This window comes from Ailuropoda melanoleuca, chromosome 17, assembly GCF_002007445.2.
Source record: "Ailuropoda melanoleuca isolate Jingjing chromosome 17, ASM200744v2, whole genome shotgun sequence".
In the NCBI taxonomy this organism is placed as follows: domain Eukaryota; kingdom Metazoa; phylum Chordata; class Mammalia; order Carnivora; family Ursidae; genus Ailuropoda; species Ailuropoda melanoleuca.
In genome coordinates this window covers 36,538,035-36,553,268 of record NC_048234.1, presented here as the reverse complement: position 1 = coordinate 36,553,268, position 15,234 = coordinate 36,538,035, and the positions used below count along the sequence as shown (strand labels likewise).

Genomic DNA, 15,234 nt, shown 5'->3' with positions numbered 1-15,234 from the left:
TCCCTCCCCTCTGCCGCTAGTGAGTGCGCGAACGAGAAAGGAGGAGGGCGCTCCAGGCGAAAGCACTGCAGACGCCATTACCCTCTGTTTCTCTGCTGCTGCAACCTCGACGTCTTGCCTACGTCCCGTTTTCTTGCGGCCTATAGGTAATTGGGGTTTTCGGCGCTAGGGTATTACAGATTCAGGCATGGGTTTGGCCTCCCTAAAGGCTGCGTTGACTTCTTTCAAGCCTGGCTTTTCTCGGGCCCTTAGCGGCCTCACAATCTGAAGGGAGGCGCCGGCGCGAGGCGTGGCGTCGCCTCCTTCGGCGCTTTGATTGACGCGGCCTTGGGCCAATCGCTTTGCCCTCGCGCCACCGCTAAACCCCGGGCAACCAATTGGGCTCGGCGGCGGGGTAGGAGAGCGCGGGGAGGCGGGGGCCGGCGGCGGGGGCCTGCGCTCGTTCTCTGTCTAGCTGTGACCGGCTGAGGCGGCGCGGCGGCACAGGGACGGCGGCCTCGCGCGGTGAGGAGCGGGGCTGGACGAACGGCGCGTGGGGGCGAGGGTCAGAGACCAAGATTGCCGCTTGAGGGAGGTGTTTGGGGGCTGCTTGGTGGTTGGCCGATTCTCAGAGAGGGAACGTTGCCCGGTTTCCCCTCCCCCCACCTCCGCCATTTCCCTGAGCGTATATCCGCAGTCAGCGTTGTGGTGCTACAGGCTTCGGGTAATTGCGAGGCATGTGCCTGTAGAATGGTCTGTAGTTTTGTAGTTTTCAGAACTAGACACTTCGTGTAGGAAGGAGAAGCGGCCTGCGGGCGGGACCCGAGGGCAGTGGAGAACGGCGCTGCGCTCTTTGTGTGGGTTCCGCCGCACTTGAGCCCTCTCGGCCCGGGCTTGGAGCTGGAGCGGGGGAGGTGGAATGGTCGAGGCTGCCTCCGTTGCTTTGTCTCTCCCGCGGTGGGGGGAGGGTGCGGGGGATGAGATCTCGGGACCGCGTGGTGGGTGGGGGAGGGGGTCCGCGCTCGGCTCCGCCTAGTAGCACGTAGTCGCCATTACGCGGGCCGCCATTTCCTGTCGGGTCCGGGTGAGGAGCGGCGCGGCGCTTCTGCTCTCTCCTTCGGCTTTTTCAACTCCTGTTACTCGGGTGTCGCTGATCCCCGGTACTGTGCGGAGCTGGGGTGGGGGGACATGTTTGCGTTCTTCTGGTCGTTCCCATGTTAGCGATTTGAGGAGTGGTGACTAAAGGACTGAACGATGAACCGCGGCAACGTTTTATTTACAAGTAGAGCCCGATGTCTTTAAGTTCCTTTATCTAAATCTGTCATACCTCACTATTTAGCTGGGTGATGGGCGGTGAGGATAGCGTTTCAGTTAAGTCGTTAAAAGAGGTTTATCGACAAACGTTACGGAAGAACGGGAGCCATAAATGTAGCTCTGGGCTGTCTAGCTATCCGTCTTCTACCTACCAGGGGCCACTTGTCTCCTCTTTCTGCCAGTTCTGTGAGGGCTGGTGAAAGGCTCTTTGCAGTCCCATCACTTTGGCGTTAAAGGTATAATTATTAGATTATAGACTTTTAACCTAACAATGTTTTTGTAGTGGTAGTATTAGCGTTTTAGGGCTTCATTAGCTCTGTTAGAATAGTCGGTTATTGGCAGTTGGAGTCTGCTTCTGAATAAGGTTTTAAGATTTAATCTTCAGTACGTTGACGTGATTGTTGGATATAGCTTGAATTTGCCTTCATATTTGCAAACTTAAGAGATTTCAGAGAGTGGTATTTCAAGTCACCAATGGGAAAAACCCCCACACGCAATTTTATAAAATCCAGTATAACTAATTTGTACATCTATAAATATGTACCTCTAGGGACAAAATTGAAGGCTTTTGGGCTTATGTATGTGTCTTACAGTTGTTTGGTCTTCTCTGTTGTCTAAAACAATCAGTTAATCCCGGTCGGACTCCGTCCAGTGGCTAAAAATTGTGTGATTTTCTTTTTTGCAAAAAATCAGATAGGGTCCTTTGGTTTTTGGTTTTTCCTAAGGCAGTCATTTGAGAGTGTAAGACCCAATTTTAGAAAGAGCTGTTCAGTTTGTATTCAAATCACTGTTCATTAGTATTTAGTAATAAGCAACCAAAAAGCAAAACTGATTTATGTTGGTTTTTATAGGCTACTGCAGCACTAGGGTGTCAGTTGGTCCCGCCCAGAACACTTCAGTTCTGCTCTGCAAGGATATATAATACCTGGTACGTTCTAGAAGCAGAGTCATTTCTTTGCCTTTTTTTTATTATTTAGCGAGACACAAAGCTTCCTTTCCAGTAAACCAAATGTACTAGTTTCTTTATCTTTTAACAGATTGGTGCGTCCATTTGATACAAGAAAATGGAAACTGAACAGCCAGAGGAAACCTTCCCCAACACCGAAACCAATGGTGAATTTGGTGAGAAGACATTTTAATTTTAACAATTTTTGGATTTTCCATTCTCTTAGTTTCATTATTTAGAACTGTTTGGCCTGACATCCCTGTTAGTTTTCTCTCCTCTTTTATTTATTAACTAGATGTACCTGTCACTTAACATTGGTGACTCTCAACTTAAGATAGAGACAATAAAAATACCTTTTCTTTGCATTTTGTAACTTAAGTCCTTTGAAGTATTTTGTCATATTGTTTTGTGTTTAGAAAGTATTATTGGAAGGGAATGTGCTTTGACTGAATTAGCAACAAATCTCCAAACAGTGGAGCTGCTTTCTCTGACCTGTGGGTTGAAACTAAAATGTGATTTAATTAAAGGTGCTTTTTCTTGTTGATAACTGGTGCTTTCTTTGAAATCTGAACTGTTAATTTCTAGGTAAACGTCCTGCGGAAGATATGGAAGAGGAACAAGCTTTTAAAAGATCTAGAAACACTGATGAGATGGTTGAATTACGCATTTTGCTTCAGAGCAAGGTATAAATTTTATTCTTGAAAATTTGAAAGTGGATTTTAGCTAAAGTAGAAATTAAAAATAAGTTCTGGTTTGGCCCTCCGGGAAGCATTCTAAGCCCTACAGATTGAAGAATATAAAAGATGTGTGTGGCTTTTTCTAAACACATTTGTAGACCACGTTATTTTGATAACAAAACAAAAGCACTTAATTTAGTGAGTCATTACAGGTCAAAGTAGCAGAAAGGGTGTAGGTGATGCTTAAAGCATTGATGGATTAAAGTTTATACCTTGATTGCATTGTGGGGAAAACATCCTAGTTGGCTGCTTAACTTGATTGATATTACTGCATGTCACAAGATGAAGGTCCCTGATATGTTTAAATTGTCTCTCAGAAGGAAATTGTAAAATTAATCAGTGCTTGACTTTAATGCTCCATGTACTTTTTGGCATGCTGAATATTCCAAAGCTGTTTGGATGTTTAGTCCCCAAAGCACAGACCACTTGTGATTGTTTGTTTTTTTTAACCTGATCATTTTGAGTTTGTTATCTTTGATAGATTTTCAACTCTATGACTAAAAATAAAAAGAGAGGTTTCTCGTTTTGGGGTTTGTTTTTTTTTTGTTTTGTTTTGTTTTTTTTTTTTTGCTACAGTTTAAGAGCATAGGAAGACATTGACATAAGGAGGAGGGAAAGTAAGCTTCTTATCTTTTTATCTCCTCCAGAATGCTGGGGCAGTGATTGGAAAAGGAGGCAAGAATATTAAGGCTCTCCGTACAGACGTAAGTATTAAAGAGTTTAAACTACTACACGAGCAGCTTCAGTTTATGTGTGTGTAGAAAGATTTTGCATCATAGAAATCATTTAATAGCCTAGATACAAGCCATTTGTAATTGATTACATAGATGATTTCAAGGTTTGCCATTCCTGATTTAACAAAGCCCAGATTGAGTTTGGGGAGGGGAGGGTCTGTATTAAACCTCTTCACTTTCTGATAACTTTCCACCAAATTATTCACTTCAAGATAACATTTTAATTAGAAAATAACAGTGTAAAAACCCTTAATTGCACCATTTACTGTGTGTGAATCAATTACAGTATTTCAAAACCATTGCAGGTGGCTGATTAAACTCAAATTTTTATTTCCTTTTTTAATCGTCCATCTGTTTAACAGCTTGCACATGGAGCACAGATTAATGTTGAGGTTGCATGATTTAAATATGGGTAAAGAATAGAGTAGACACTTAATACTTGGGAAACCATTTGTCAGTGCCAATGATTGTTTGAGTCTTCATATTTTATAGTGGGTTGACTCTTGTGATTAGACACATTAAATGTTGCTATCACCGAAGTGAGCATATTTCTAGGACTTGGCTACACCAAAATTCCTAAATTTTTTTCTCGTAGTGTACACACTCTTTTAATGTTTTCCTTGCTATAGTTGAGGCAAATAACTTTGTGTTGAATACTTATTTGATAGTATTTCATTTCTCTCTTGGTCGCAGATCTTTGTATGTTCCTCTTGTAAACTGAACTTGAAATTTTGTTTTAAATTTTACTTGCCTGCTAGGATCTAGGAATGCGTTTTAAACCTCCAGGAAACCAAACTGGTCTTTTAAGAGTTAGGGTTTTTGGTGGTGTGGGAATTTTTGTTTTGTCTTTTATAAACCTCTCTCCTCTTAATCCAGATGTTCTATATAATTATCTGGGTTATTAATTTCCCCATTTCCTCAAGAACTGCAGTAAACTGAGTCATGACAGGTTTTGTGTCTACCCTCATGAGCCAGCCTGCTACTGAAACATCGTTTGTTTTAAAAAAAAAAAATAGCTAGTACCATCATTTAAGGTCCTTAAATGTTAAGCCACAGTCAGATATAGAGAAGTCCATTATTGTGTTAGTCTTCAGAACAACTTAAGCTTGTTTCATTAATTGAGAGTATTGAGTATAGTTTGTATTAAATTAAAATTTATTGCTTTTCCCCCTTTTCCCTCTCCTTGTTTTTTTGGCCATATATCTCCGTTGCCCATGTACTGGATCGACTTACCCCTGCGTTGCCCACCATGACGTTGGCCCATCCGCCCCTGAACGCCCATGTGAAAACCCTGGTTGGCTATGCCCAAAAATGTGCTCGTTGCCAAACGGGTACCATACTTGACAACTTCTGATTGAATGCCCATGCCCAATGCCAACATCCACGAACGCCAATGACCAATGCAGTACAATGCCAGTGTTTCAGTCCCAGACAGCAGTGGCCCCGAGCGGTATGTCCCAACAGTTTATGCCTCACTGCCTGATTAGAAAGAGAGAAATGTATTTTATTACCTGCCTTTTATATAATTAAATAGTATCCCCTTTAGACGGTGTATTGTTTTTCAAGTTTCTGTCTTATTTTCCCCATTAAGTCTTTTTGTCACTGAACTTTTACCGTGAGTTGCCCACCCAAACGATCCACTAATTTTATTTCGATGGAAGGAGCACAGCTTCAAGTGTTGCATATTTGCTGCATTGTAAATCAAATTGTTACCAAAATAGTCTCTCGCTCTGTCTTTGTGGCCCACCTTGCTTCCCAACATTGCCTGTTCATAATTTTTTCTGATGAAATGCTAACTCTGGTTCACTTTCCTTCACTTCTCATTTGTGTTGTCTTTGTTTTGTCTTGCATTTGTATTTGTTTTCTTGCAGAGCCCATTAGTGATCTAATTTCTAACTGGTATCCATAACCTTACTCCAAATATAATGTTCACCACTTGCATATTCCCCCACTTTTGCCTAAGAGAAGGTGTGCCAGTTTTACCAATGTAACAGCGAGGGTATCCTTAATTAACTTAGTGGTGGCGGGGAACATAAATATTCAACTCTGCTTCAGTTCTGGTCAATTTATTGCCCACTTAATCTGAGCCCTTCCAAGAGCCCATTCTCTCTGTCTCTCTGCAAGTCTCCTAATATTGTTATCATGTCTGTATTGGGCATAAAACAAAATGCATGTGAAAAATCTATAAATAGGCTACTTTAAATGGGGAGATTAAATAATTGTATGTTACTTCTCTGTAAAAGTTTGTATGACTACTGGTGATGAACACAAAACTCATTTTTCTTTTCCACCTTTTTTGTACTATCTGGTATTTGTGATGTTTGACAGCATATTGAGTATCAGTGCTGATATTGAAACAATTGGAGAAATTCTGAAGAAAATCATCCCTACCTTGGAAGAGGTAGGCTCTTTTTTTTGTTGTTTTTAATGTATTTGGCAATTGAGGGGGAATTGTTGAAGTGTTTTATTGGGGCTTAATGGGGGCAGGGGAGAGACAGTGGCTATAACAGTTAGTAGCAGTAACATCATATACTACATAATTGCACAGTTACTAGTCTACATTGTTTGTTTTAAAATGTAATCTGAAAAAGTTTTTTTGAATGTCTGGCCACTCCAGAGTAAATATGAACTACCTGTGGTCATGCACATGGGTTTAGCATGTATTTTATGGGCTGTGGTTACAGGGGAGGTATTTTTTAAATTAGAATATTGATTGTGGGACTGTTGGAAAGAACTATGATTTAGTTCAAGGTTTTTTTTAATTCTGTGTAATCATGTATTTACTGGGTATATAGGAAAAGGTTACACTGATTCTTAAGAGTAGATAAGCAATTTTTCATTTAATGGTATAGATATGAAATATGTCGTAGTAGCTTTACCAATATATGCGACAATAGCCTGATCACACTAGACACTTAACCTATTACTCTTATTTTTCTACTTTCAGGGCCTGCAGTTGCCATCACCCACTGCAACCAGCCAGCTCCCGCTCGAATCTGATGCTGTGGAATGCTTAAATGTATGTCATAGTGCCATTGAACCCCACTGAAGTATGGAGCCTGGCCCATAGGATCAATTTTATTTTTAACATAGCGTACTTTTCCCGTCTCTATAGAAAAGGCTTAAAAACATGATAAGTGAATGGTCTTACAACTCACTGTTGACCCTGCTCCATGCTGCAGTGGGAATTAACTACATTTGCAAAGTGCTTTGCAGTCATTTTTATTATGGTGTTATTTGAATGTTAATAATAATTTTGTGGTAACAGCGACATGCTAAATGGCTGCAGTGTGGGTATGGTGTTGCAGGACCTGAAAATAAAATAGTTTTTTAAGGTGGTGCAGAATGTCCTTTTTGGGCCTGGCTATTGAGGATAATAAGCACATAACTGGTAAAGTTATTGAAATATAAATTCAGGTTGCTCACTGCAACAGTATATTGTCATGCTTATAGCAGATAAGTGTGTATTGGGATTCCCTGATCTGGGACTAAAATCTTATAATTCTCCCTCTGCAGTACCAACACTATAAAGGAAGTGACTTTGACTGCGAGTTGAGACTGTTGATTCATCAGAGTCTGGCAGGAGGAATTATTGGGGTCAAAGGTGCTAAAATCAAAGAACTTCGAGAGGTAAAAGCAGTTTTCTTGCTATATTACTAGGGAATAGGGCTGGGTCAGTGGGCTTCTCTCCTTCCCCCTTTTGAGTTCTCTCCCTAAAATTCCTTATCACTTCTGTGTTTATCTATCTAGTTCACTTTTAAAATACAGCAGAAAGGCCTGGACATGCTAGGACAAGTTCTTCCGCCAATACCATGGCAAAGTTACTAACAGGGTTTTTATATTGGTGGGGGGTGTTCCTGAATGTGAATGTAAATTTTTCTGAACCCAGGAAACCACATTTTTTTCTCTTTCTGATTTAACGCTTTCCCTTTTTTGTAAACTTAACCACAGAACACACAGACAACAATCAAGCTTTTCCAGGAATGCTGTCCTCATTCCACTGACAGAGTCGTTCTTATTGGAGGAAAACCTGATAGGGTTGTAGAGTGCATCAAGATCATCCTCGATCTTATATCAGAGGTACTTTCAGAATATTTTATTTACATTTAATTTTGTGAAACGTTTTATTCCTACGTAGTTTCACAATGTTAAGACAAATTGTTTTTGTTCTTACTATTTAGTGAATTTGTTAACTGTCACTTCAATTGAAAAATTCTTTGGGAGAGTGGCCATTTGATCATTGAGGATTTTTTAGTAGCCTTTGATCCTTCAAAAATGAAGTTTCTGTAGTTTTCTATAGTACCACCATTGCACAGCTTCCCAACTGATGTGCTTCAGTGTGAGTTACGGGCTTACCTAAGACTGATTCCCTCAGTCCTTGAGATGGTTACTTTGTTCTTTACAGACCCCATTGTGAAATGTATGAACACGGTTTGTCGTCTCTCAAGGGAACAATAAAAGCAGGCTATTAAAACTTTGTTTAGGACTCACCCGAAATACTGTGGTTTTTTTAAAATTCTTTCCTTCCTACTATTAATCTTTGCCTGCATTCCTTTCCCTGTCACCAGTACCTCCCAGGAGAAATAAAGGATTTGAAACGTTTGGCTTGTTAATATTTGGTATGAAACAAGGCTTTTTCTTCAGTCTGTAACATTGCTCTATTTTTGTTTTAGTCTCCAATCAAAGGACGTGCACAGCCTTATGATCCCAATTTTTACGATGAAACCTACGATTATGGTGGTTTTACAATGATGTTTGATGACCGCCGTGGACGCCCTGTGGGATTTCCCATGCGGGGAAGAGGTGGTTTTGACAGAATGCCTCCAGGTCGGGGTGGACGTCCTATGCCTCCATCTAGAAGAGATTATGACGATATGAGCCCTCGTCGGGGACCTCCTCCACCTCCTCCCGGACGAGGTGGCCGGGGTGGTAGCAGAGCTCGGAATCTTCCTCTTCCTCCACCACCACCACCTAGAGGAGGGTAAGTTTCTTCCATCCACACATTGCTAATCTGTAAGAGGCTTCATTTTATGGGCAGATAGGGGTAGATTTTTATTTGGTGTGTGTGACATGTAAGCAGACTAAGATTACAACAAGTACTGTGCTTGCAGAGATCTAATGGCCTATGACAGAAGAGGAAGACCTGGAGACCGCTACGATGGCATGGTAAGAACTCTTCATTTATCAACATAAATATGAGAGCTTCTAGGAGTCTTAAAGTCACATAGTTGACATTTTGTTGAAGATGATCAATAAGAAACCTTGCTTCACAAATGGACTTCTTAGATGAGTAGTTAAATCATTTTGGTTGTTTCCTGGAATATCAAGACTTTATTTAGCTATTTTTGTTTCTGGAGAATATGCGCTGCCAATAATACATATTTTAGTGACACAAATTAGAAATAGGGCATATAAAAATGGTAGCTCTAGGTTAATAGTTCTATGTCTGACACAGGTTGGTTTCAGCGCTGATGAAACTTGGGACTCTGCAATAGATACATGGAGCCCATCAGAGTGGCAGATGGCTTATGAACCACAGGTTGAGTATCATGGATGTTTGTATCAGTAATAATTTAAAATGTTTTTCTGTTTGCCAGTAAGTGTTTTACTTCCCTTCTTGTAATGTTTTTGCTTCTGTGCTATGTACCTGAAGGGTTTCCTTTCCCCCAAGGATTGTCTTCTGAAACATACTAGGGAAAATACGGGAGGACTTTAGTTTCCTAAACTAAGATTTTAGGAATATTAAAATACCCGAAGAATAGTTCTGAAGGCAAAGTAATTTTTTATTTTTTCTTTCCATTTTTAGGGTGGCTCCGGATATGGTAAGTTTTTTCCTTTGTGAAATCAAAACATTATTTCATGCTTTCTAAATGAACTTAATGCTCATTATTTAAATCAGATTATTCCTATGCAGGGGGTCGTGGCTCATATGGTGATCTTGGTGGACCTATTATTACTACACAAGTAACTATTCCCAAAGATGTAAGTATTCTTTAAATTTTTATGTTTTTGTAATGTAACAAGGAGCATTTAATGAATCATTTTCTTTAAATTCCCTGATTTTTAATAAAAGGTCATTAAGTACTGAATCTTAGGGTTAAATTTTGTTTTACAGACTTCAGCGAGGTGTCTCTCTGGTTTGAGTCTTGTACTGTTTTTAAAAGCAGACGGTTTTGAGCCCTTGATTTGTTTATTAAAGGAAATGTTGATCTCCCGTGTAAACATTTTAGTTCAAACCTTGACAGGTTTAGAGGTCTTTAAATAACTAATCCAAGAATGAACTGTGCAGTGTTAACACTCGACATTCATTGAAAATACTGGTAATATGGTTAATTAAAGTATATCATAAACACTTGTTTTAAAAATTTTTTTCAGTTGGCTGGATCTATTATTGGCAAAGGTGGTCAGCGGATTAAACAAATCCGTCATGAGTCAGGAGCTTCGATCAAAATTGATGAGCCTCTAGAAGGGTCTGAAGATCGGATCATTACCATTACAGGAACACAGGACCAGATACAGAATGCACAGTATTTGCTGCAGAACAGGTCAGTTTGAGTTTAGCTTTATGTTAGCATACCCATACTAAAACTTTAAAAAGCTTTCCTTCTCAATTGATTTTTCTTTTAGAAGCCATGGTGTCTCAACCTTTTGGGGACCTAACTTCTAAACAACCTAATAGCTTTGCTTTAATTTTCTTCTGCTTTCTTACTAAAAACGAAGACATTCAATACTAATCTTGCTGGAAGAAGCCTTAACCAAGCAAACTTCTCATTTCTCTGGTGAAAACTGCTGCCAAAACCACTTGTTATAAATTATACAGAGCCTGTAGAAAATATAGAAGATTCAGTGGATGTTGGTCTAGTTCTGTGTGGAAGACTAGTGATTTTGTTGTTTTTAGATAACTAAATCGACAACAAATCACAGTCTGCCATATGGCACAGGCCATGCCTCTACAGGACAAATGATTGGTGCTGTAAAATGCAGCATTTCACACCTTACTGGCATTTCTTTGTCTTTCTACCAAGTATTAACAACTTTTAATTTCATTTTCCTAATTCTGCTCTACTAATGTCTGATTTACTATTAATCATTTTTCTTGAATTTTACATTGCTCTAATTTTGTAATTGCTAATGTTTTAATTCTTCTAATTGTAATGGACATGTTTATCATTTTAATTTAGCATTGAAATTGTCTTAATGTTGATTAAGATGTAACGAACAAAAATTCTAATTCGTACTTTTTTTTCTTTTCTTTTATAGTGTGAAGCAGTATGCAGATGTTGAAGGATTCTAATGCAAGATATTTTTTCTTTTTTATAGTGTGAAGCAGTATTCTGGAAAGTTTTTCTAACTAGTGAAGAACTGAAGGAGTCCTGCATCTTTTTTTTTTTATCTGCTTCTGTTTAAAAAGCCAACATTCCTCTGCTTCATAGGTGTTCTGCATTTGAGGTGTAGTGAAATCTTTGCTGTTCACCAGATGTAATGTTTTAGTTCTTACAAACAGGGTGGGGGGGGGAAGGGCGTGCAAAAACTAACATTGAAATTTTGAAACAGCAGCAGAGTGAGTGAATTTTAATTTTTGTTCATTGGTGGTTTAAAAGAAAAAAATTCCCCCCATGTAATTATTGTGAACACTTTGCTTTGTGGTCACTGTAACATTTTGGGGGGTGGGACAGGGAGGAAAAGTAACAATAGTCCATTTGTCCCTGGCATCTATTCAGAGGCAGTGTGCAGAATGTAATGCTCTTTTGTAAGAAACGTTTTATGATTTTTAAAATAAATTTAGTGAACCTATTTTTGGTGGTCATTTTTTTTTTAAGACAGTCATTTTTCAAATGGCTGGATTCCCCAACCCACCCCAAACTAAACACTAAGTTTGATTTTCAGCTCCTCTATTGGATATAAATAAATGCATCTCTTCTTGGACATAGGCATAATATCTTGGCAAATTCTATTCTGGTGATTTCTTGATAATTTGAAAGTCCATTGCTTGGAAAGAAATTCCATCACATACATTTATGCTTATAATAAGCTGGGGATTTTTTTTGTTTGCAATGCTTGCCCCTACTCTGCAACAGTTTTCTATGTTAGTAATTGTGAAGGAGAGCCAAGGTGGGGAGCAATACTACAAATTGAGTAATGATATAAGGATATGCCAGAAGCCTAATGGCAGCAAGTTTTATTAATCAGAATAATATTTGGTTATGGAAGTGACTGATGCTAAATAAATTCTTATTATTTTTTATTAGATAATTTCTCACCTATAGACAAACTGTCGGCCTGCTAGTGTCTATTAGTTAAACTTTGTAAAATATATATATATTCTTGTTTTTCCATTGTATGCAAATTGAAGGAAAAAGATGTACCATTTCTCTGTTGTATGTTGGATTATGTAGGAAATGTTTGTGAACAATTCAAAAAAAAAAAAAGATGAAAAAAGTTCCTGTGGATGTTTTGTGTAGTATCTTGGCATTTGTATTGATAGTTAAAAGTTCACTTCCAAATAAATAAAACTCCCATAATGCTAGATTTGATGTGTGCCCAACTTGAACAAGGGTTGATTGACTACCTGTAAAATTTGTCAGACGTTCCTCTTGTAAGGAAATACAGTAATCTTAAATTACATTTTTTTCGTGTGAAGTGTGTTTCTAGAATTTATCAATCTGGTAGGGGTGGTAAATATAAAATCCCAGTCATTAAGCTCTTCCTTTGTTAAAGGGGGAGGTCTAGCATGATAAGAGCTGGAGTCATTACCCATTTCTTTAATAAGACTTATTTTCATATTACCTATGAGAAGTTTTAGGTTCCTTAGGTTATCTTTAAGATAGCTCTAGTTTAATGTTTGAAAATCATGACTGATACATGTAACAACTGCAGAGTATGGTTCCTGGCTCATAAGTTCCAAAAATTTGTTAACTTCCAGCTGTCTAGAAAGCATGAGAACAGCTCAATTGTATGGAAAATAGTTAATGCAATTCTGCTTTTTTTAAGTTTAGGAAAAAGACTTGCATGTAATAGAAGATGAAGTAGGTAGTTTTTCTGGAACATACATAAGTAGTACATGCATGCAAGCCTCATTTAAAGGCAGGATTTTGGTGAAACTCCCCTTTTAGTTTAGGGAGAGAAATTGAGTGTTCTCTTGATAAGTGAAATAAATTGTCACAAGTCACTTAAAACTGTTGAATGCTACCTGTGGTATAGTTTCCCAAAAGGAGAAGTAAGACTGCATTGCCACATGAGTGGGACTTAAGCATCCCCCGTGGGTGTCTTAAGTATAGGTGAGCTGGAGCAGTTTAGGGTAGTATAGCCTATGGCTGTTGATAAGAGCCTTCCTGCTAGAGAAAAAGTAAACGATAATGTGTTAAACTTTTGCTGGCAGAGAGCATCCCTCGAGAGAACACTGGGTTTAAAGCAGTCATTGGCCATTCAGAAATAAGTGGTGTAAGTACATAGATTATTAGCTAGAAGGGTTTTTATTTTTGCCTTTCAACAAATTCAGATCTCGAATATTACCTACTAAAAATTAAATAGATTGGAGAATATCTGGCACCGAAAAGTTGGGTGTACCACTTGAGAAGGGAGAGGCCGTTTGTGTTTGCGTTATTTGTAAATGGTGTTTGAATGTGGGCTGGAAATTGAAGTTGGGAAATAGTAAAACATGCTTAAAATTGACTAAATGGAACGTTGAACCAATTTTATAAGAAGGAACTAGTACATAGATCTATGGAAGCTTCAAGTTTAAATGCGGTTCCTAAAATGTTTTAAGCTTAACTTCGAAAGTTATTACCAGAATGCCAACAGACATGTTAAAAACAAGGTTGCACTAGTTTTTGTAGGAATGTAGATTTTAAAACCTGTGCTTCAAATTTTAAGTATGCGGGGGCACCTGAGTGGCTCAGTTGGTTAAGCATCCAAACATTATCTCGTGAGATTGAGCTCCCTGTCAGGCTCCATGCACAGCACAGAAGCTGCTTCAGATTCTCCCTCTTCCCATTTGTGCTCGCTCACTCTCAAATAAATCTAAAAAATGAAACTACAAAATAATTTTATTAAATTCGCTGGTTTACTCCTAGACCTGATAACTGATTCTACTGGAATGCATAGAGATTGAAGAGGAAAATGAACAGTAATTTTTCTCTCAAAATTCATGTTAGTGCTTTGTTTATAATGTCTTCCATTGTTAGTACTCAATGGAATTACTGTTTTACAAACATGAAAGGTGATTTGCTTCAGATTGCTGCTGGATAAAGAGACATTTTACATTTTCTCTTGGCCAATGAAAATGTTTAGTAAGTTTGGGGGATTTTTTTAAGTGTTCAATGCCATCAGCTTTTTGGAAAGGGATTCAATCGATGGATAAGTGTAAATTAAATCAATCATAAGTGTACTTTGCATCTCCCATTTATTAAGGATTGCTCATGGCTGCCAAGTTTGAGGTGAAATGGACTTAGTTTCTTCATGGAACCACTGAACTTAGGGAAAGCTTATCAGTGTTTTTCAGACTCTTCCTAGGACCACCTTTAAAATCAGTGGTGCTGGTGAAACATGAAAATACTGGACCATACCTCAGTTTGAATCACAATCTCTAGGAGGTACCAAGAATCTGCATATTTAACAAACTCGTGTTAATAGTGGTTTTTTTTTTTAAGAGTTTGAGAGTGCGCACGAGCTGGGAGAGGAGCCAGAGAGGGACAAGCAGACGAGCGCGGAGGCCCCATGAAGGGCTTGATGTAGTAACTCCAAGATCATGACCTGAGCCAAAATCAAGAAGTGGGTGCTCAACCACCTGAGCTACCCAGGTGCCGCAAATCCAAGTTAATAGTATAAAGACTAATATAATTGAGCAATATGTAGTAAGAAACAAGTATGGGGGTCCCTGAGTGGCTCAGTCAGTTGAGTGACTGCGTTTGGCTCAAGTCATGATCCTGGAGTCCTGGGATCAAGCCCTGTGTCGGGCTCCCTGCTCAGCAGGAAGTTTGCCGCTCCCTCTCCCTTCGACCCTCCCTCCCCTACCCCTGGCTCATGCTCTCTCTCAAATGAGTAAATAAAAGATCTTAAGTATATTACCATACTTTTTCATTAATTCACACATACTTAGTTCCCCAGGTGTACAGGTACAGTGGTAGGCCCTAAGGATGGAGTGATTAGGAATCATTCATTTGAAGAGGCAGTCCAATAATAATGAGAAAAAAGAAACCAGTGTTGTGAGATGTGTTAGGAAAGCGGAAACCAGTGTGTGTACATATATGTATGTATACATTCACGAGCATGTTTGAAACACTGTAGAGTTAAACTAGGAAAATCCCTGTGTGTTGACCCAAAATTCTGTCCCCTGCTCCTCTTAGCAGATGAAAAAAATAAAGACAGCTTGTTTACACAGGTAGCCATCATTTGCCCAAACCAGGCCTCAGCCCTTAGGGAAGAAATCTGACCTGAGGGGGAAAAGTAATACCTAGAAGGTTAAGCATTTTACATTTGTCTTCATCTAAAATGAGTTAATCTGAGTCGAGGACTTTGGAAAATC

The 15,234-nt window shown here is 39.1% G+C and overlaps 1 protein-coding gene across 8 annotated transcripts; it reads left to right on the top strand.

Moving 5' to 3' along the window:
- Position 1: 1 nt before the first annotated feature.
- Positions 2-12,239, top strand: HNRNPK (heterogeneous nuclear ribonucleoprotein K). Of its 8 annotated transcripts, none has more exons than XM_011219444.3 (17): positions 2-146; positions 2,145-2,221; positions 2,331-2,415; positions 2,825-2,922; positions 3,624-3,680; positions 5,117-5,160; positions 6,039-6,111; positions 6,658-6,729; positions 7,227-7,340; positions 7,662-7,790; positions 8,384-8,691; positions 8,822-8,876; positions 9,166-9,249; positions 9,517-9,532; positions 9,610-9,692; positions 10,086-10,255; positions 10,971-12,237. In XM_011219444.3, exons 3-17 carry the CDS (start codon positions 2,358-2,360, stop codon positions 11,002-11,004), a joined length of 1,395 nt encoding a protein of 464 aa, XP_011217746.1. In that variant the 5' UTR covers positions 2-146; positions 2,145-2,221; positions 2,331-2,357; the 3' UTR covers positions 11,005-12,237. The 8 variants fall into 8 exon arrangements, with proteins under 8 accessions (XP_011217746.1, XP_011217747.1, XP_019650541.1 ...); XM_019794980.2 differs by lacking the exon at positions 2-146 and adding an exon at positions 355-504 and having other exon boundaries at positions 11,031-12,239; XM_002915020.4 differs by lacking the exon at positions 2-146 and adding an exon at positions 355-504 and having other exon boundaries at positions 10,971-12,239.
- The last annotated feature ends 2,995 nt before the right edge of the window (positions 12,240-15,234 follow it).